This window comes from Pseudophryne corroboree, chromosome 8 (assembly GCF_028390025.1).
Source record: "Pseudophryne corroboree isolate aPseCor3 chromosome 8, aPseCor3.hap2, whole genome shotgun sequence".
Taxonomy (NCBI): Eukaryota; Metazoa; Chordata; class Amphibia; order Anura; family Myobatrachidae; genus Pseudophryne; species Pseudophryne corroboree.
The window spans coordinates 405,922,692-405,945,739 of NC_086451.1; the positions used below are offsets into that span (position 1 = coordinate 405,922,692).

The 23,048-nt window shown below is 40.4% G+C and overlaps 1 protein-coding gene across 1 annotated transcript in view; it reads right to left on the reverse strand.

Annotated features, from left to right (window-relative positions):
• The window catches only part of LOC134949890 (cytochrome P450 2C31-like), a 62,220-nt gene that overhangs the window by 10,487 nt on the left and 28,685 nt on the right, over positions 1-23,048 (reverse strand). The window contains exons 5-7 of the mRNA XM_063938586.1: positions 21,569-21,745; positions 17,874-18,015; positions 16,313-16,500 (exon numbers count right to left, since the gene is read on the reverse strand). Of these exons, the coding sequence (XP_063794656.1) occupies positions 16,313-16,500; positions 17,874-18,015; positions 21,569-21,745 (507 nt within the window). The remainder of the gene's footprint in view (positions 1-16,312; positions 16,501-17,873; positions 18,016-21,568; positions 21,746-23,048) is intronic.

Genomic DNA, 23,048 nt, shown 5'->3' on the forward strand with positions numbered 1-23,048 from the left:
TGTAAATAAAATAATACAGTGCATTATTACAGAAAAAAAAAAAAAAAAGAAAGAAAGCACATCAGGTCTCGAACCCTGGACTCCCAGCGAGGGAGGTGGGAGCCTTCACCCCTAGCCCACGACGCCTCATGAGAGATTTCCAATTTCATGTGTGAAAGTACTGCAAACAGCGCCCGGCCCCCGCCCCATTGCTGTTGGTTTATGCCTTAGAGGACTCGGACGCTCGCATTTGTAAAGCACGGTGTTTTCCTCCGCCTCCTGCTAGCCTGTTGCCCTTCCCCCATGGGAGCCTGCACAGATCATGCAGTAGACAGGGAGGGAATGCAGGTCATGTGCAATACACAAACGCCCACTGTAGTACTATTTTGCTCACTTACAGTACCGTACTGTACTGTAGGTTGCATTTAGCGTAAAGAATCGCTCCTGCAGATGTACTTTGATTTATGTGAAACCTGTGTGCATCCTTCCATTGGATGTACTGTATTGGAGATAATTTTTTTTTTTTTAAAGTGAATGTCACGGGAACACATTAAAAATAAGGTTGGCACTTCCTTCCCATTGGTGTTGGTTTACAGTATGCCGTAGTGTACTCGGACGCTCATGTAATTGCATTTCAAAGGCACAGTATTTTCCATCGTCTCCCCCCTACCCCCATCGCCCTTCCCCCCTGGGGGCCTGCACAGGGAGGAAATTCAGGTCCTGTGCAATACACAAACGCTGAAGATCTACTGTACAGTACTGTTTTGCTCAGTTGGTAGCGTCAGAATACACTCATTTCATTCCCGCTGTTTAGGTGCATTTAGCGTAAAGAATCGCTCCTGCAGATGTACTTTGATTTATGTGAAACCTGTGTGCATCCTTCCATTGACTGTCTTACAATGTAAATAAAATAATACAGTGCATTATTACAGAAAAAAAAAAAAAAAAGAAAGAAAGCACATCAGGTCTCGAACCCTGGACTCCCAGCGAGGGAGGTGGGAGCCTTCACCCCTAGCCCACGACGCCTCATGAGAGATTTCCAATTTCATGTGTGAAAGTACTGCAAACAGCGCCCGGCCCCCGCCCCATTGCTGTTGGTTTATGCCTTAGAGGACTCGGACGCTCGCATTTGTAAAGCACGGTGTTTTCCTCCGCCTCCTGCTAGCCTGTTGCCCTTCCCCCATGGGAGCCTGCACAGATCATGCAGTAGACAGGGAGGGAATGCAGGTCATGTGCAATACACAAACGCCCACTGTAGTACTATTTTGCTCACTTACAGTACCGTACTGTACTGTAGGTTGCATTTAGCGTAAAGAATCGCTCCTGCAGATGTACTTTGATTTATGTGAAACCTGTGTGCATCCTTCCATTGGATGTACTGTATTGGAGATAATTTTTTTTTTTTTAAAGTGAATGTCACGGGAACACATTAAAAATAAGGTTGGCACTTCCTTCCCATTGGTGTTGGTTTACAGTATGCCGTAGTGTACTCGGACGCTCATGTAATTGCATTTCAAAGGCACAGTATTTTCCATCGTCTCCCCCCTACCCCCATCGCCCTTCCCCCCTGGGGGCCTGCACAGGGAGGAAATTCAGGTCCTGTGCAATACACAAACGCTGAAGATCTACTGTACAGTACTGTTTTGCTCAGTTGGTAGCGTCAGAATACACTCATTTCATTCCCGCTGTTTAGGTGCATTTAGCGTAAAGAATCGCTCCTGCAGATGTACTTTGATTTATGTGAAACCTGTGTGCATCCTTCCATTGACTGTCTTACAATGTAAATAAAATAATACAGTGCATTATTACAGAAAAAAAAAAAAAAAAGAAAGAAAGCACATCAGGTCTCGAACCCTGGACTCCCAGCGAGGGAGGTGGGAGCCTTCACCCCTAGCCCACGACGCCTCATGAGAGATTTCCAATTTCATGTGTGAAAGTACTGCAAACAGCGCCCGGCCCCCGCCCCATTGCTGTTGGTTTATGCCTTAGAGGACTCGGACGCTCGCATTTGTAAAGCACGGTGTTTTCCTCCGCCTCCTGCTAGCCTGTTGCCCTTCCCCCATGGGAGCCTGCACAGATCATGCAGTAGACAGGGAGGGAATGCAGGTCATGTGCAATACACAAACGCCCACTGTAGTACTATTTTGCTCACTTACAGTACCGTACTGTACTGTAGGTTGCATTTAGCGTAAAGAATCGCTCCTGCAGATGTACTTTGATTTATGTGAAACCTGTGTGCATCCTTCCATTGGATGTACTGTATTGGAGATAATTTTTTTTTTTTTTAAAGTGAATGTCACGGGAACACATTAAAAATAAGGTTGGCACTTCCTTCCCATTGGTGTTGGTTTACAGTATGCCGTAGTGTACTCGGACGCTCATGTACAGTAATTGCATTTCAAAGGCACAGTATTTTCCATCGTCTCCCCCCTACCCCCATCGCCCTTCCCCCCTGGGGGCCTGCACAGGGAGGAAATTCAGGTCCTGTGCAATACACAAACGCTGAAGATCTACTGTACAGTACTGTTTTGCTCAGTTGGTAGCGTCAGAATACACTCATTTCATTCCCGCTGTTTAGGTGCATTTAGCGTAAAGAATCGCTCCTGCAGATGTACTTTGATTTATGTGAAACCTGTGTGCATCCTTCCATTGACTGTCTTACAATGTAAATAAAATAATACAGTGCATTATTACAGAAAAAAAAAAAAAAAAGAAAGAAAGCACATCAGGTCTCGAACCCTGGACTCCCAGCGAGGGAGGTGGGAGCCTTCACCCCTAGCCCACGACGCCTCATGAGAGATTTCCAATTTCATGTGTGAAAGTACTGCAAACAGCGCCCGGCCCCCGCCCCATTGCTGTTGGTTTATGCCTTAGAGGACTCGGACGCTCGCATTTGCTAGTCCTCCATTCCCATTATGCATTAGCGAACTCAGACGCTCATATATTTTAAAAGCACGGTGTTTATACATTGTACTGTACATTCTTCCTTTTACACAATTACTGTAGTTGCGTCTCCATACACATACTGTACAGTACTCCATACTTTTTTCCACCGCCTCCCGTTACGCCTACAGTATTGCCAGAGCTGTAGATCAATCCGCCGCTATACTGTACGATCGAAAGTACTGGATTAGTGGAGCATTAGCGACACAGTGGTGGAGATGTGTAATGCATGATGAGTATCTAGATCGTCTCAACGCGCCTGCCTGTGATGAAACTCAGCTATCGCATTAGCGTGGCTAGACGCCCGTCTCGGCGGAGAAACAGTCAAGATAAAGGTGGCTACATCTGTATAGCTCAGAAGTGTCCAATATCAGGTGTTTAACAGTAAAGCAATAATACTAAACGTGATCTGTATATACTGATGTAGATAGTGATCTGCCCTAACAAGGTATCTAAGCATGGGTAATGGTGGAGGTGTAACACTCAGTTTGTCCTTAGAATGGGATCCTGTGGTCCGTATGTAAAATATATGAAGTCTATTTCAGAAGAGCAAAAAAAACAGATTCTGATTGTTCCTATTTTAATCCAAGAACTGGTTCCACCACTTGTTTTTTAGTATACAAATATAATATGACTAATGTGCTAAAACACAGTTCAAAATATAGGGGCTAATTCAGACCTCATCGCTGCTGTGCGCCGGCGCATGCCAGAGATGCTATCAGCATCTCAGCCCAGCAATCGCCTCTGCCTGATTATCAGGCAGAGGCGATCGCTGGGCAGGAGGTGGCGGACCGGCAGCATTAGGCCGCCGCTTTGGGGGCGCAGTCCAGGCAATACAGATGTGCCTGAACCGTGTGTGTGGGGGGGGGGGGGGGGCAAAATCTGGCACGGCTATGATCAGGTCTGAATTAGGCCCATAGTTCTACCAGTTGCTAATGATTTGTCCATGTTTGATTCTTACAGTACATACAATGGAGCTGCAGATAATATTACAAGGTTTATCCAATAGCAGGTAAAAGGATTTTTTTTTATCATTGTGTGCAAGTGAGCACAAACAACTGTAATGGATACATAAAAGTATTGTTTGAAATATCCAAAGGAGCTTTCCTGTAGTTCATTTCAATAAAAAAACAATCTAATCTTTCCGGAATTTTATTTTTCTGATTGAGTAGGAAGATTCTATCTCCAGCTGCACTATTCCAAGTGATATTCTTTAAACTTTTGATCTAAACATATGGAGCAATTGCTGAACAATGTTGTTGCCCCCCTCTTGCTCATCAACATGCCTTAACTCACCCATGCATTTTTCCATGTGCATTATGAATTACCCATGATAAAGATACAAGAGCCCATAGGCTGTCTAGAGAAGATACACCAGTTATTATTATTAATATAACCTGAACACAAATGGTTACCAAGCAAAGATGTGGCCGTCATTATTATCAACTTCTGCAATGGGATGGTGGAATAAGTTATTATGGCATCTATATTATAGTATTTGTAAAAATAAACAAATTTTTTTTAAAAACATGCCTATGAAACTCTATTTCCCCATTTGATAGAGTCCTACAGGTGCAAGTGGCAGGTGGGCTGTCTGAAATACCTTGGGACTTCCTTCTATGACCACCTATTTAGTGCAAATTTTTTGAAACTCATTGAGAGCATTAAGAAAGATATTTGATCCTGGGACAGGCTCTACAAATCATGGGTTGGCAGAATAGCTGTAGTAAAGATGAACCTTTACCTAAGCTTCTCTATCTCTTTCAAATGCTCTGCTCAGATTACTATCCCATGTTCTGAGAGACTTGCAGCACAGCATTTTGCATTTTATTTGGTCATAAAAGAAGTACACGAGTTTGCCTTCAAATACTATGTAAACACCAGAGAGAGAGGGCAGCCTTGGATTGCCGAACACACAAGAGTAATACTCAGCTGCCCACTTGGCCCAAGCGGTCATGCTAATCACACATGGTTATGCAATTTTATATCTTTTATCTCTGGAAAGATAATTTAACTGGATAAATGGGGCGCAAAAACAGAAAAAGTATATTAAACTATTATTATGAAGCACCTAAGAAATGGATTATTAGGTGAAGCACCTAAGAAATGAATTATTTTATAGCTGCTCCTCCTATAAGACAATCTGGATGTCAATCATAGTAGAGAATGTTATTAGTATGGTTATGGGCAGATCTCAAAGCTCATATGATTGGTTATCTCTCCATATAATTTATTGTGACTCAAACCCACCTATAGGCCATCACTTACCATTCTTCCACCACCCTGAAATTTTCCTTTGCAATCTGGGATTACTGCAAATGGGCAATTTACCTTGTTGAGAACACTATCTCCAGGACTTGATCATAAAGCATCATAAAGCATTTGAGTTTTGGACTTTATCCAACATAAAATTCCTCTCTGATGTTGGTCCAATTTGCAGTTTGAGATTTCAACAGACTCCTGGAGTGATTCAGCTTCCATTCCTCCTGTTTCTCTCAATACCCACAAATTAGACACTCCATTGATTTAGTGTCCCACCTCATGATACTTAAATCCCTGTGCTTTTACAAAATCGGCTTGAGAGATCTCATCTTGTCACTTTGCCATGTCTTTCTGCTTCCCGACCAACCGCCCTAGGACTCACATGGACTAAAGTGGGAAGAGGACATTGAGGAGACTCTCGACCTCGAGGAATGGGAACATATGCACAAACTCTTGTCCAAATCCTCAATTTGCACTGGGTTCAAAGAGGGAGCTTACACACTATACTATCAATGGTATCTTATTCCGGAGAATCTCAATAAGATCTTTCCAAGTATTTCTGAGTGATGTTGGAAAGGATAAATCAGGCACAATGTCCCATGTGTGGTGGAACTATACCAATATTCTTAGTATTTGGCAAGAGGTCCACAAACTCCATCTGCAGTATATCTTTCTTGACAAGGAGGTATAAATTTACAGTCTGGAATCAATTACTAGCATAACCCATGACATCTACATATATTTTCAAGTGTTTGGTCTCCCTGGACATATCACTTTGCTAGGTCTCATTGACTCTATCCAAATAAGTTTTGTGTGATTCCAGGCTCCACCCCTTACTGCCCATCCCTTCTTCTTCCCCTCACTAATATCAACAACTTTCTAAGTCCTTTCTATTCTGTTCAGTTTTTATAGACAACCACGCCTCTGGGTGAAATGCTTTTCTATAAAACTGTCCCTATGGTCGTGATCCCGGCGGAAAGAATTCCGATGCTAGGATTCTGATCACCAGAATGCTGGCGGTGGTGCAATGGCTATTCCCACACGTGGATGTCCATGACACTCATAGAGTCGGAATAGAGCCTGTGGCGAGCACAGCAAGCCACCAAGCCCACAAGGGGCTTCGTTGCGCTCGCCCTCCTGCCAGCATTCTGTCGGCTGATATCCCGGCATCGGTATGCTGATCATCGGGATTCTGATCGCCGGCATTCCAAACCCAACACACTAATACTATGACAGGGAAATTATCAGCATGGTGAACCCTGTAAATGTGGGACCTAGCAACAAGTTGTTCAGCATGGGTTTCCTAGGGAAATCGTTACTTTGAACACCCTGTTCAATAGCACTGATTTTACTTTTGGGTATTTTTTTTACCATGTGGCACTTAGCCCTAGCACACAACTTGGCTGTGATTTGTTGATTGTAAATGCTCACCTTTGTTGAACAACAACTGCCAGCAACTTACGGATGCAAATACATAAAGATGTGTTCTCATACAACATGTGGCACAAGATGCCCTCCACAACTGAGCCACTCCTATAGGTGTAGCATACCATCCTTCCTTTAAATTTTTGCATCTTATTTGCATAGCAGATGCATCGAAACACCACTCAAAGTGTACTAGAGATCCTGGGCTGTGACATTAACTACACAGAAATTAATTTTAAACATGTACTAAGTCACAGATGAAGCACAGTGGAACTCGGTGTGAGAAAAAGCCGCAGCTGCTGCATCGTAGCACGTTGTATTCAGATTTAATTTCACACAAATATAGCATGGTAAATTGATCAATTGCAAGCCTGCAATGTAGTTTTGTAATATCCAATTGTTTTATTTATGTGAATAAGATGCACATTTTGAGAAAAAAGACACTTGGACCTCAAGTGCCTATAGGGGCTATTTTCATAACTTAAACCAGTGTATGAGGACACATTTGTACTTGCTCTTATAAACACCCATATGCCCTAGCTTCCAGTGTCAAGTAATAAGAAATAAGAACACTCACCAAATATAATTAAAATACATTAGTTGAAATACTCACCCAATGTGTATTTTTTTTATCTTTATGTATCGCTTAATTCCCTAAGGATCCTTTCCATTTTCTTCTCCTTTTCTAACTTCTTCATTGTATATAGGTGGCCATTCCGAGTTGATCGCAGCCAGCAACTTTTAGCTGCTGCTGCGATCAATAGTCCAAGCCTATGCGGGAGTGTATTTTAGCTTAGCAGGGTTGCGATCGCTTGTGCAGTCCTGCTAAGCTAAAATAATTTCAAGCAGAAATAGACCAGCCCTGGACATACTTACCCTGTGCGATGGATCCAGCGATGATGGGCCCGGCTTTGACATCACTTCTCCGCCCTCCGTTGTCCTGGACACGCCTGCGTTTTACTCACCACTCCGTCTCCAATGGTCCGGATCCACCCATCCACGCATCCTTCCTGTCAATCTTCTTAACGGTCGCCACTGCGACCACTTCCGTCAGTAGCTGTGATGTAACCCGGCGACCCCTGTCGCCGGGCAACGTCACGCATGCGCACTGCGCCCACCACACATGGGCATTCTGCACCTGTTCACACCGCAGCAAAAAACCGCTGCGTGCGAACGGGTCATAATGACCCCCATAAACCCCGTATAAGAAATCAATACACTTAATGTACTGCCCCATATGACTTTCAAATTTAATCTAAAAAGTGCAAGTTTAATTTTTACTCTTTCCCATTGAAGTTGTCCTCCTTCTGATCCAGTGTTCTTAAGACTTACAGCTCCATCCCATGCATGGGACACCATCTTCCTTTAGCAGATTCTATTCTTGCACATGTTGCTAAGAAAGTTGATGTTGAAAATATCCTGAATATGGGTGGAAGAGAATGCATTTAGAATCTCAGGGAGTGTAAAGGTTTAGGTCCAGAAGAAAATTCCTAAGAAACATTGAAAAAAATATATGCTTCTGGACTTGTACGAAGGAGCCACCAATTCAACCAGACTCACTAAAGACCATAAGGTTCCAGAGGACACTTCTAAGGGAGTGGTAAGGCCAGAAGTCCTCTCAACTTCATGCCCATTGAGCTGGGAGTCTGTGCAAGGATTCACCTGGAGACTCCATCCTCTTCCACTGATGTCATGCACTTTAGCAACATTTTTCTGCACATGGTGATGGTATAATGAGTAGTGAGTTCCCTGAAAACAAAGGCACAAAGTCCAGTCCAGGTGCTATGAGTGTTCTCCCATTTAAACTGATCGCTGTAGATCTTGCTGAGATTGTTTGTATCTTATCTTCCAAATGTTTCCTCACTTCTTTTCTCTCACCTTGCTTTTTTAATTTAAAACTAAAGGGGTAATTCAGACCTGATCGTAGCAGCAAATGTGTTAGCAGATGGGCAAAACCATGTGCACTGCGGGGGGAGGGGGGTGCAGATATAATATGTGCAGAGAGAGTGAGATTTGGGTGGGGTGTGTTAAAACTGAATTTTTTTTTAATACATTTTATTGAATTTTCAAAAGAATTGTGGACATTTCAAATTATTGCAATAAATGAGCCACAAAAAACATACAGAAAATATAATAATAAGACAGAAGAGTAGAAAATATCTTAATATCATATTGATCATTAGCCAAGGAGATAATACTGTCCCCTTATACAATTCTGTCAGAACATAATGTAAATGTTAGGACAAAGTAAAAGAAAACAATCAGACAAATGGCGAATTGTCGCAACCACTTTGGACACATATGAGAACAAAACAAAAATCATGGGTTATCAAACACATAAAAGGGAAGAGGAGATGGGAAAGAGGGGGAAAGGGAAAAAAATTCACCAGGAATCAGGTGTTCTATCTTGATCAGGCTAGTGTAGTCAGAAGAAATTTAAATAAATACATTTTCAACCAAGGACAAAAGTCATGTATCAGTAGAAAGTCTCCTAAGTAAGTTCCATGAAGTGTTTTCAAATAATTGAAGAATATGGTTCTGCGAATGCTCGTCTAAAATATTAATAAAATATTCCCATTTCTGATAAAAAAAAATTCAACTCCATGTTCAATATCAGGCATAGTTGTGCGTCTATCATAATATAGTATTTGTAACAATTTGTGTTTAACTTCCGATATGGAGGGAGCAGTATGGTGGGTCCAATGAATGAGAATTATTTTTTTGGCAACAGTAACAATCGTAATTAGCAATCGGAGTTTTGATTTCTTATTGGGGCCTAAATCCCAGTTTTTAAAATTTCCACAAAGACATGCTAAAGGGTCAGGGAGTACAGTAGAAGCGAACATGGAATTGATTAGTTGGATCAATTTGTTCCAGAATTTTCTTATTTTACCACATTCCCAAACGCAATGAATAAATGTAGCATGAGACATTGAGCATTTAATACAGGCCCCGGTTTCTAGGGTTGTCATATATCTCCTTTGAGCAGGGGAGATATACGCTCTATGTATCATTCTAATATGAGAGATTAGGTCTAGTAATAGGCTGATACCAGGGACGTCTACGGACCATTTCTGAAGAGAGGATTCCCAATGAGATGAGGCCGATATGGAAGCCAGAGGTTCATACAATAAACTAATTTTGTACAGTACAGAGGGGAGAAGTTTAAGAAGAGAAGCAAATGTTGACATCGTATTGTCTGTGGTCGAAGCGGTGGGTAGGGATTGAATGTAATGACGTGTTTGGAGGTACATATAGAAAGGATGAGATGGAATAGAAATTCGGGATTGGAGGTCGGCAAATGAGAGTAAGTTGCCACCAGGGTCAAATACTTTTGCTATCGAGGCCAGGCCCTTCTCCTTCCACTGAAGAAAAGAGATATTAGATAAAGAAGGGGGGAAAGCAGGGTTCCCCCACAGTGACGTGTATGGGGAGTAGCTAGGATTAGCATGAAATTTCTTATTTATAATAGTCCAGGACCGATATGTGTCCATAAATAGGGGATTATCTTTAATAAAAATCGGAATATCAGACAATTTAGAATGCAACAGGGCATTTGGAGAATAGGGAGTGAATAATGCAGAATCCAATTGACTATCAGTGTAAGAACTAGTGTCGAGTAACCAATCACTGATATATCGAAAAAATATAGCATTAGAATATAAGGTTAGGTCAGGGAAGCCTAGGCCTCCATGTTTACGGGGCAGTCGTAATTTGGTATAGGCTATTCAAGGACGTTTCCCTTGCCACAGAAAGCGGGAAAAGAGGGAGTTTAAAATTTTAACATCTTTTGTGAGAAGTCTAATCGGCAGCATCTGCATTACATAGAAGATTTTTGGAAATAAAACACTCTTTATGGCTGCTAATCTGCCTAGGAGGGAGATGGGTTAGAGTTGTCTAAATAGTTTTTAATCTTGGCAATGATTGGGGTAAAGTTTAGTTTATAAAGATCCGTTAAATCTGCTGATACATGTATACCCAGATATTTAACAGGGGAGTGAGAAATATGAAGGGACTGAAGAATAGGTAGTGATTGAAAATACGAGGGTGGGCCACGGATAGGGAGAATTACTGATTTGTCTAGGTTGACTTTATAGCCAGAAAAGGAGTCAAAAGAGGAAATGAGGTTTAGGACAGCTGGAAGAGAGGATGTTGGATTAGAAAGGAAAAGAGCCATGTCATCTGCGTATAATGATACCTTGAGTAGTTTAGAAAGAATAGTAATCCCTTCAACTAGAGTTGAGTTACGTATTGCAATCGCCAAAGGCTCTATGGCTATAGCAAATAAAAGGGGGGATAGAGGGCAACCCTGTCTTGTTCCACGGGAAATAGAAAAGGATGAAGAAAGAGAGCCATTGCAGGAAATTTGTGACTGGGGGGAATGGTATAAAGTTTGTAGAATGGATATGAAAATGGGGGGGAAACCAAATAAACACAGAGTGGAGAAAAGGTAATTCCATTTTACTAAATTGAATGCCTTTTCAGCGTCAAAAGAAACAATCATCTTAGGCGGAGCAGAATTAAGAGAGATCGAGTGATGAATCACTGCCAAGATTTTACGGATGTTGACAACTGAATGTCTACCTAAAATGAAGCCAGTCTGATCCGGATGTATAATCTGGGGTAAATATAATTTCAATCTGTCAGCAAGAATTTTAGTAAACAATTTGTAATCAAAATTTAGTAAGGAGATTGGTCTGTAAGATCCCGGTAAGGATAGATCCTTACCCGGTTTAGGGAGTAATTTAATGATTGCCGAATTAAAGTAAAGAGGAACAGATTGAGTACTGATTATATTATTAGAAAATGCCACTAAATTTTCCCCAAACCTAGGCAGTAAAAACTTATAGAATTCTGCGGTTAGGCCATCCGGACCAGGGGCTTTCTGGGGTTTGGATTGCCGAATAACTCTCGTGACTTCGTCGATGGAGATAGGGGCCTCCAATAAATGTGAGAATTCCTCAGGGAACTGTGGAAGGGAGGGAAAAGTCCAATATGGGAGGAGTCATTATTAGTTAAGGGAGAATTTTCATGAAGGGGGTCAGAATATATTTTTTCATAAACATTTTTTCATAATATCAGTGATCTGGTCTCTCGAGTTTGCTATGGAGCCATCCTTACAACAGAGAGGGTGGACTAGCATTGGTGGCTGTGAGCCTCTTAGTAAATTGGAAAGAGACGTCCTGTCTTGTTTCCAAATCTGTGAAATTTGTAGTTAGTGGTGAAAAGTGAGCGATCACTTTTAAGTTTAAAATATTAATCAAAGTGAACTTTCGCTGTGGTATATGTTCATTTATTAGATGGCGTAGGGGCAGATTTATATGTTTGGTAAGATTTAGTTAACTTGCATTGTAAGTCTAAATAGGTCGTAGCTAAACGTATATTCTCAGCAGCTACATATGAGATAATTACACCCCGAAGGACTGCCTTACCCGTTTGCCAGAATAAAGAAGGATTCGAGGACTCACAATCCAAATTAGCATGCTTAAAGTCCATCCATGCGGACTCGATTTTCTGATGAAATGTTATGGATTGAGACAGATAATTAGGAAATTTCCAGAGTCTAAAAGGGCCTTTATCTATTGTAGTCTGAAGTGTAATCCATACTAGAGCATGGTCCGACAAACCTATAGGTTCAATGGAGGATTCATGTATTTTGTGAAATAAGGAGGTAGCTAATAATATATAGTCAATGCGAGAAAGAGCTTGGTGTGCCGCCGACAGGCACGTATAATCCTTTTCGGTCAGATACATTGCTTGTCAAACATCAACTAAGCAGAGTTGTTCAGAAAGGGCAGGGACACCTAATTTTGGGAGGAAGGAGGGCGATTTTTGTGATGTGGATTTGTCAAGTATAGGAGAGGAGATAAGATTAAAATCCCCTAATAAAATTAGAGGGCTAGAGCTATATGGTAACAGTTTGGCAAGTAAGCTGGTAAAAAAGGATTTCCTATAAACATTCGGAGCATAAATCGTACATAGGACATACGGGGAATTATTGATTAAAATTTCTGCAATCAAAAAACGACCGTCAGGGTCAATCACTGAAGCAGAGATAGAGACGGGCAAAGATTTTCTGACTAATATGACTACTCCACGTGATTTGGAACTAAATGGAGCAGCTGCTAATAATTTCCAACCCAATATCTGCAGCTACAATGATTCCGGGTGAGTTAAATGCGTTTCCTGAAGGCAAATAATGTCTAATTTCAACTAAGATATAAGTAAGTATCTTACATCTTTTAGCTGGGGAAATGATTCCTCCCACATTCCACGTACCTATTCGTACTGACATTTACGTAATGGGGGGTAAAACAGAGATTTAAGGGAGTGAGGGAGGGGGAAGGAACAAGAGGAAAAAGACAAACAGACAGACAGGGGACAAATAATGGATAACAAATGCAAAACAGAACAAGTAAATTCAATATCATTAGGAGAATGATAAGTAGTATATGAGTATATCAACAAAATACAATGGGCTTGATAAGCCTTGATAAGTATGGTATAGTAAAGACAAATTAGACAGGCCCCAATCATAGTCAGGAAATAATACAGATAACAGTTAAACCTAAACAGCCGAAAATGTGATAAGATGTTAATATAATTCTAATCATGTCCGGCGATCTGGAACAGTGAGGAGGAGAAGTGGTATAGGCTGACCTGAAAACCGTGTAGATTAGTGAGTAGTAGGAGGAGGGTCAATAATGTCAGCTTGGAAGGTAGAACAACCGTCCTCAGCCAAGAAAGCTTCTGCATCAGCAGGGGTATTGAAATCTTTGTAAGATGATCCATCAATCAGTCGGAGTCTGGCTGGGTATATCAGAGCGAATATCCGTTGTTCTGCCACTAAACGGGAGCATATGGGAGAGAAGGCCTTTCGTGCTCGGGATAATTCGACTGAAAAATCTTGGAATAGGTATAGTTTAGATGATTCCCATAGAATGGGTTTCTTGTTGCGGGAGGCCGACCACAGTGTCTGTTTATGTAAGTAGTTGAGGCAACGAAAAAGGACAACCCGAGGGCGGTTAGTAGCAGGAGGAGACTGGTGACCCACTATGTGTACCCTCTCAATGACAAGGTCACGGCATTCAGATTCAACCCCCAAAAGGGTCGGGAGAGTAGAATGCACAAAGTGGGCTAAAGCTGGGCCCTTGACTGATTCTGGGAGTCCCACGAGACGGATGTTATTTCTTCTTGACTGATTCTCCAGGTCGTCTACCTTATTCCATAGATGATAGTTATCCTTCTCCAGTTTGGGAACCACATGAGTAAGATGAGAAACGTCTTGAAACAATGTGCCAACTCTATGTTCCATTTCTTCAACACGATGAGTGAGTCGGTTTAATTGCGAGGTGATATCAGATACTGCTTGTGATAATAGTGGCCCCATGGTCGCTTTGATCACCTCCACCACATCATTGTAAGTAACATAGGAGTCTGGAGGAGCAACTGACTTTTTGGCAGCCGGAGACAAAGCCATGGTATCCGCGTCAGAAGTTATATTTGTATCCGCTCTACGTTTCTCTTGGCGTTGCTGAAGAGGCTGCGTAGATGCAGAGGACGTGAGGTATTTTTCCATATAAGCAGCAACAAGGACAAAAGGGGCTAGTGTTGGAGTTATAGTGTCACCGCCAAATTGACCAAGATGAGGCCTGCGAGGAAGGCTATCAGCGCATTGTATAAGCGCAGTTACATATCAAATCTTGTGGATACATTTTCCTGTGAATGCGTCCCTGAAAGCGTAAGTAGAAATCTCAAACAGTATTGCAACTAAGGACTGTAGTCTGACCAGCAGAACCGCAGGTTCCTCCACAATGTATTGAGAGTCACAGGGATTGAAAGTGAGGTATTCAGCCTTGTACATATGGAGATCACAGGAAATGTGGGGTTGGAGTGGATGATGATAGAATCCACAGGTAGCGACAGACCGGGAGCACAGGGGTGCAGCAGAGGTAATGTTAAAATATATTATAATATATTAAACTGGGTTGTGAGTACAGCCAGTGATATTAATATGCCCATTTAGTGCTGGGATGAAGATTTTAGTACCTTAAAACTATGCCAAATAAAACAGAACAGGGAGTAAGGGGGGTAGGGGATATGGGATAGAGCAAGGCAGGTAAGGTGATTAAGTGCTGGGTAGACTTTGAATGCAAGAGGGAAAATGGCTGCCGTTGCTGTAGAGGCCAGTGTGGGTGAACCGCAGCTCAGAGCGACTCTCACCTCTTTTGTTGTGATGCAGGGCTATCTGCCCTGTGTGCCAGTGAAGTCCGCCAGGTCACAGGAGGGGAGACAGACACTGTGAGGCCTCAGGAAGGTGTGGCAGCGGCGTCCGCGGCTCCGTTTACCCGCGATCTCCGGCGTGGAGCTCAGACGCCGGGTAGAAGCGGAAATCGAGTCCCCGGCTTGGTTGGAGAGGAAGGCCGCAACCCGCAGAGACCTATAATAGCGTCTCCCGGATCCGCAGCTTGTCTCAGAGGTGATCGCTGGTGGCAGGAGGTAAGGGGATCAGAGAGAGGGGCGCAAAAACAGGGCTATAGTAGGCAAAAGGGACACTTTTATATGAATAAGAGTGAGAGCTCTGCAGAAGTGCTGCTGTCCTTCATCCCGGTCAGGCCACGCCCCCTTACTCGTGTTAATACTGAAATTTAAATTGCAGTGTAAAAATAAAGCAGCCAGTATTTACCCTGCACAGAAACAAAATAACCCACCCAAATCTAACTCTCTCTGCACATGTTATAGCTTCCCCACCTGCAGTGCACATGGTTTTGCCCAACTGCTAACAAATTTGCTGCTACAATCAGGTCTGAATTACCCCCTAAGTCCAGTATTTCAATGGTATGTCTGTGTCTTTGTTAATCCTAACAAACTCTTCAGGGGAAGTGACAGATGCAAGAAGAAACAGCCACAGATGACTATTTATACTATGAGGATGTATTGTACTTCTAACATTTTTAACAGAACAACTGTTTAGGATGTAGATATCTATCATCTGCTGCTAAGATTGAGTTACAAAAAAACAATTACTTGTGATTTAAGATATTTTATACACATGAAGATACACATTTGATGTAACCGTATGTCATGATTCAATAAAAAAAACTTTTTAAATAGCGAAAGTAATATTTCAATTTCAGGTAGGCTAATGTGAAACAGAAGTGTAACTGAGATGGGACATGGGAAAGAGCACAAGGCGTAGACGAGACAACTTGGAGAGGTAATATACTATATAATTGGGAAAAATATCTGGTAGTGGACAAGAAAAGAATTGCAAAAAATATTTATAACAAAGAATTTGTAGGTACAGACACACATACTGCATGGTATTTTCTACTGTTGTGATATCTTTACAGACTTTAAAGTGTCCTGTACTCAGGTGGTATATTAAAGTAGGAGAGGGGCCTTGTATAGTAAGGTAAAGTGACATGCAGAAGTAAAAGGAAAAGGGATCAATTTCAACTTCACTGTTCCCAGAGTACAGAAAATCCTAGTAACACCTCTAATGAGAAACAATCAAATAATTTAGCTTTATAGCTTTAGAGAGAGAGGACGATTACTGTATGTAGTGTCAGTACTGAAAAAAAAATTTAAAATAAAAGTTCAAGGTAACATCAATCATTTTGCATCTACCTACATATTTATATATTGTAGAGTTCGACTAAGACTAAGAAATTGCACCATCATTTTAGAGTAAAACATCTACCTTGGGTATAGAGTACCCTCTATACTTGATGTCTCTTGTGGCTTTCCTTGGCACAGACATTGGGAGCAGGTCTATAAATCGCTGTATTTCATGGATCACAGCTTCTGTGAAGGGCATATGGTTTCTGTCTTCAATCTTTGGGCTCCGGTCTTGACCAATGACCTGGTCAATCTCCTCATGGACTTTGGCTAGTAAATAGAAATTATAATTTTCTGCTGATTTACCATAGCAAGTCATTTAGGAATGCTGATCATATTCATTAACATATCACACATTACTATTATGAGGTAGTGAAAGACAAATTGGTAGTGAAGGAAAGAATAGATGACAGTGTAAAGTGGTCTGTGTGCAAATCACCACAGGACTCTGTAGAGCTGCAGAAGTGTGTCTTTACTACCAGAAAGTCACACAGAACAATGACTGCAGCATCACTTCCTGCATGACCAAAATTTCCTGTATGACAAGTATAGTACTCGGTTAAAAAAGCAATCAAATATAACCAAGCGCTCGATACACACCAATCTAAATGCAGCCAACAAAATAAGGCTACTCAACCTTATCAGAAGAAAAAATTGTAAGACAAAGATATTGTAGCGCATATAGATTTGGGCAAAAATTTATTGCTTCATTTCAAAAAATAACAATAAAATTTAATAAACATAACCACCGGCCGGTAATTTAAACACATCAATATATTATTTTAAAAAACATAAAATATGCTCTTTTCTGTCTGGACAATATTGATAAATTAGACAAAAACTCATTCAACAATATCCTCTACAATGTATATTTTGACTGCTATACTAGATCAGTCCACTTTAACAATGTAGCAGTCCATTAAGATATTTAAAAACACTGTGTCACTGTAGAAATGATGTGGCAGCGTGACACCCTGCACGCTGATAATCCAACCAGCAATAATCACTGGTAGCTGCAATAGTGTGTTTCAATGACAGCAACGTAACAAAGTCCATTCAGCAATTAAGATCCATTGAAGCTGAAAGATTTAATTCTTAAAAGTGTCTGGCCAGACAAAATATGTATGCTCACCGCTCTCTTCCAGCATTAAGATCTCAGTGGCTTCCTCCCGGCTGCTGGTGCTTTTAACCTTTTAGGGCAGTCATCTCTGGAGGGGATCATCCGTATAGATCTAAAATATTGCTGGCGGTGGGCAGTACAGTTGGCAGTGGTATGGAGCAGAAATATATGAGTCCTTAACACGTTTCCCCGCCTCCCTCCGGGCTCAGCGGCTTCATCAAAATATACATTGTAGAGGATATTGTTGAATGAGTTTTTGTCTAATTTATCAATATTGTCCAGACAGAAAAGAGCATATTTTATGTTTTTTAAAATAATATATTGATGTGTTTAAATTACCGGCCGGTGGTTATGTTTATTAAATTTTATTGTTATTTTTTGAAATGAAGCAATAAATTTTTGCCCAAATCTATATGCGCTACAATATCTTTGTCTTACAAGTATAGTACTCCCTGTAAGACAAATGGATAGCAATGATGCAATCCACATACAGCATACATCTACGGAGAGGCTTATTACATACCAAGGATATCAGGGTATTTCAAAAGAATAAGGAGAGAGTAAGTCAGAGTTGTGCTCATAGTCTCCACCCCGCCAAAGAAGATCTGTAAAGTGCTGTTCACTAAATTGGAGAGGGTGTATTCACTTTTGGGATTTATCTTTTCCTGGAGACACAGGAGACAAGAATTAAGATTTATTGATGTAGAATCTGCAATGCTCTAAATGAGTATTTAAGTGCACTTTAAATTTCTTCATATTTCGGCATCCTAACTTTGCAAACATATACATATATTTCAGTTATTGCTTACCTATCTACATGTGACTGTATGTCACCTTCGATCTATCAAATCCCACTTATACACTAATAACAAATTATAATTTTGCAGGCAGATACATATAATTATATAATTCTTCATGTCACTGCAAAAGGCTCTATACTAAACAGGCTGCACAGTACTACAGCATTGAGAAAAGGAGCCTATTGGTCAAATTGACCTGCAAATGTCCAATCAACTAATTTTGGTTTTGGACTGATTTATCATGCAAACAAGACACTGGGGCAGTTAGTGATGCTCCCTAGTGACAATTACTGACATTGGTAAGAGTAATCCTACCACTAGCCAGTTAAGTCCATAGTCTATAATCAGATGTGTGAGCCAGCTTCATATCTATTGCATACTGGAACTGAAAGTTTGGACTGGAAGCAAGTGCATCTACTTTCCAAAAGCAAATGCCATCTGATGATAGCATTATGGAGGGTTACCTATAGGAATAGATGCTTTATTATTAACATTTTCTTAAATTTATGTTTCTATTTTTTTTTTTTACACTGTTTCCTTTTTTCTTTTTCTTTCTTAAAACTATTTCTTCTTTTAATGGAATCGGGAACTGGATGCCCAATTCAGTTTTATATGTATATATGTAGGGTGGTCTTCAGTTTGCCGGCTGTCGGGATCCATATATCGAAAGAAAGGTGGAGGGCGCAGGTATAAATAAAACGGTTTACAATTCCATTTATTAAGAAACAATCCTAACGTACGAGCGAGTACGGGAGTAAGCGGTTCCGAGACTTGGCCGTTGTATGGATGATTGAGTTCACCAATTAAAGCTGAGATGTATGTGAGCATTGTTTCTTAATAAATGGAATTGTAAACCGTTTTATTTATACCTGCGCCCTCCACCTTTCTTTCGTTACATGCCTTTTGGAATCAGTGGCTCTGATTCACAACGGAGGAAGCGGCAGCGTACATCAGAAATAACGGGACGCAGAACACTAATAATGGACGAATATATTTAAGAAAAGTATGTTTGAATGCGCAGCTTCTTATTTATTCTTGCATATATATATATATATATATATATAAAAAACAAAGGATAGGGTAGAAAGGCGACCTTAAGTGTCTCAATTTTTATAAATGTATGACATATAGTTAAAAAGTATAACATGAATTTATACAGATACAGCAAATAAAAGTATATTGCATGAAATTGCTAAAATTGCACATAATAAATGACTAAGAATGGATAATCCTAGACAAACAATCAATAAAAGGTGACACTTTTAAAGTTAATTAAAATTAAATTAAATTGTAATTACAAAAAAGGCGGAACGGAGAGAAAAAACACCTTTGTTTAAATAAAAAAAAGAGGAACAGTTTGTTTAAAAAAAAAAAAGGAAGATGCTTATCTTTTTAGAGAAGTGCAGTCTGGGAAGAGAGAGAGAGAAAGAGAGAGAGAGAGAGAGAGAGAGAGAGAGAGAGAGAGAGAGAGAGTCATCCTGCTAAATAACAAGTACTTGCCTATTCATGTGGGAGTCTCTCTGTAATGAACATGAGTGTAATTCTGTGACAATTTTTATTGCTGAAATACTCAAAAAGTATGATAAAGCTGCACAATCCTCCTTCTAGTATAGAGAGACGGCAGAGGCGTTTGTCAATTTGTATTTATGCTGTACTGAATAATTTCCTTTAACTTACTGCCGTTTGAAAGCAAAATCATGTATGATATACTGTATATGGGAATGTTGTTCTTTGACACATATGTTGCTTATTTTAAGCAAGATATCCACAACTACAATTTATATTCCCCCAGTTATCAGCCTGTCAAAATGACAGAACAACATACCAGTAATGTCAGCGATGGCGGCTGTGTGTGCTTGAACGGAGTAAAACTGGAATTGCTCCGTCAGGCACCATCTAGTGGTTGCCGGCGCGCAATACACTTCAATTTCTCCCAGAGATGTGAGAAGCAGCGTTAACCTTTTATTATATAGGATTAGGTGTTAAAGAGTAGAATAACTATTAACTAACCATATTATGGGGCAAATGTATTAACCTGGAGAAGGCATAAGGAAGTGATAAACCAGTGATAAGTGCAAGGTGATAAACACACCAGCCAATCAGCTCCTGTTAATTTACATATTGGAGCTGATTGGCTGGTTCGTTTATCACCTTCCACATATCACTGGTTTATCACTTCCTTATACCTTCTCCAGGTTAATACATCTGCCCCTATGTATGTGTGTGTATGTATGTATGTATGTATGTATGTATGTATGTATGTATGTATGTGTGTGTATTTATGTATGTATGTATGTATGTATGTATGTGTATTTATGTATGTATGTATGTATGTATGTATGTATGTGTGTGTATTTATGTATGTATGTATGTATGTATGTATGTATGTGTGTGTATTTATGTATGTATGTATGTATGTATGTATGTATGTGTGTGTGTATTTATGTATGTATGTATGTATGTATGTATGTATGTATGTACTGTATGTATGTATGTATATATACTGTGTATATATATTATTAAAAAAAATAGCATTGTTTGGTTTCTAATGAACAGAGCTACATTTAAATAGCTTTATTTTGAATAGAATTCGCAACATTACAATATTAGGTCATTTAACTTGTTAATATATTGTAGTGTGGAATTCGCTAAAGCTGATATTCATATACAGTATCTATATAACTTTTATAATTTATTTATTCTGTCTAAACTGTGTCTATTTGGTAACACTTCCTGTTAACTCACACCAGGGAATTCTGCCATCAATATTTTAATAATTTTTGGAAAATAGTTAATTTTAAACAATCAAAGTAGACAGTACAATTCATAATTACAATTTCAAGTGTGCCCTAATAACAGATTTTCTCTTTCTTTGCCCCTTGCAAGAAAACCCCTTTTTGTTGTGTATATATATGGCCTTATTCATGTTTGTTAACAAACCAAAAAAGCACACTAATGGGCAAAACCATGCTGAACTGCAGGGGGAGGGGGGGGCAGATATAACATGTGCTGAGAGAGTTAGATTTGGGTGGGGTGAGTTCAATCTCAAATCTGAATTGCAGTGTAAAAATAAAGGAGCCAGTATTTACCCTGCACAGAAACAATATAACCCACCTAAATATAAATCTCTCTGCACATGTTATATCTGCCTCACCTGCAGTGCACATGGTTTTGTCCCATTGCTTGCTCTTTGGTTTGCTAACAAACCTGAATAACCCCCATAGCATACAAAACTCGGGGGAGCACCATCAACATGAAATATAAGTGGCTTAATCTGTTTTCTAATAAGCATAATTGTTGGTTAAATATATTTTGTATAATTTACTTCCTATGTATTTTTGAGTAAACTATCCCCTGCGGAATCCTCCCTTTTTGTCCTTGTACCAAAATATATATGCAGTAAATGGTCAGAGTTTACCTTCTCCATTTTAATGAGGAAAGCATCAACAAAATCCCTCGGATTATTGGGGTCCAACGTCTTCTTGTTCATCTTAACCCTCTTTATCACATAGCGCAAAAGCTTTCTCAAGTAAATGAAAATCTTCTGGTGTCGCCCGGGAATGAAACGCATGATTTGGGGGAACATGTCAAACAGCTAAAGTAAAAGAATTAGACATTAAATAGGTAGTAGGCTCTGCAGACCACTTGTGGCGCCCCATAAATAAAGTTTAATAATAATAATAATAATAATAATAATAATAATAATAGTCCAAACACAAGATACTGTAACAATAGCTATTTAACCACTTAACTGACAATTTTTTTCTCCAAAAACCGCTCAGAAATTGTCATTTTTTAATGAGTGAATTAGGTGAAGAACATGAATTTAACCCTATCCAAAATGATTTTAGTTAAGAAAAAAAGATAATTTTTCTCAAACATCGGACCATCGGTTGGGAGGATCGGAAACATTGGAACATCGGTTACATCGCGACTATAGCACGGGGGTGGGGGTGGGGGTGGGGCTTGTTTTACACTTTCCCAGCAGCTGCTGTTGTCTGCAGCCGCTGGGTGGGGGGGTCCTGGCGTGCTGACCAATTAGCAGTGATCGGCAGCACAGCAACACTGAGGGAGGGGGCACAGGGAGGCAGAGGGATCATCCGGTCCCTCTAAGAGCAGCAGCAGAGGGAATTTTCCCTTCCCTGCAGCTGCTAACACACTGTATCTGATAGGTCGCATCCTGTGCGACCAGGTCAGATTTAACACTGCCTGGTGTGGTCGCATTTGATGCGATCATGCAAAGCAAGTGGTTAAGGAACAATAAATAGATTATGGTCTAAATCTACAAAGCATTGGTTTTGATTTTTCCATCAGTGTAGCAACCCACTGATTTATTAAGGCCAAGACCACCATAAAACTGAGAAAACACTTGTTAGAATAGTCAAAATACTAAGTAATATCAAATCACTTGAAACATTGCCCTTGCAATAAAAAAAAAATTACCTTACAATGAAAAGAAAATTTGCTAACAGGTATCTTGCTGATGTGGTTTACATCTCTCACTTCACACAATTAAGAACAGACTGGGCCATATGTAATAGGGTCCGAGTCTGCCGGAAGTGCGGGTTGCTGGCCGATCTTGGACTTTTTTAAAGTGGCAATAATTTACAAGGCATGGTTTTGCCCTTTTAATATTGGACATAAACGCAATCAGAAGCACTGTGTTTTAACCCCTTGCTTGGCATGGCCGCATCAGATGCGACCACACCAGCAAGTGTTTTAACTGACGTGGTCGCACAGGATGCGACCAGTCAGATACACAGTGTTAACAGCGGCAGGGAAGGGAAACTTCCCTCCACTGCTGCTGTCAGATGGTCCCTCTGCCTCCCTGCACCCTCCCCACAGTGTTGCAGTGCAGCCGATCATTGCTGATTGGTCAGCATGGCAGGACACCCTAC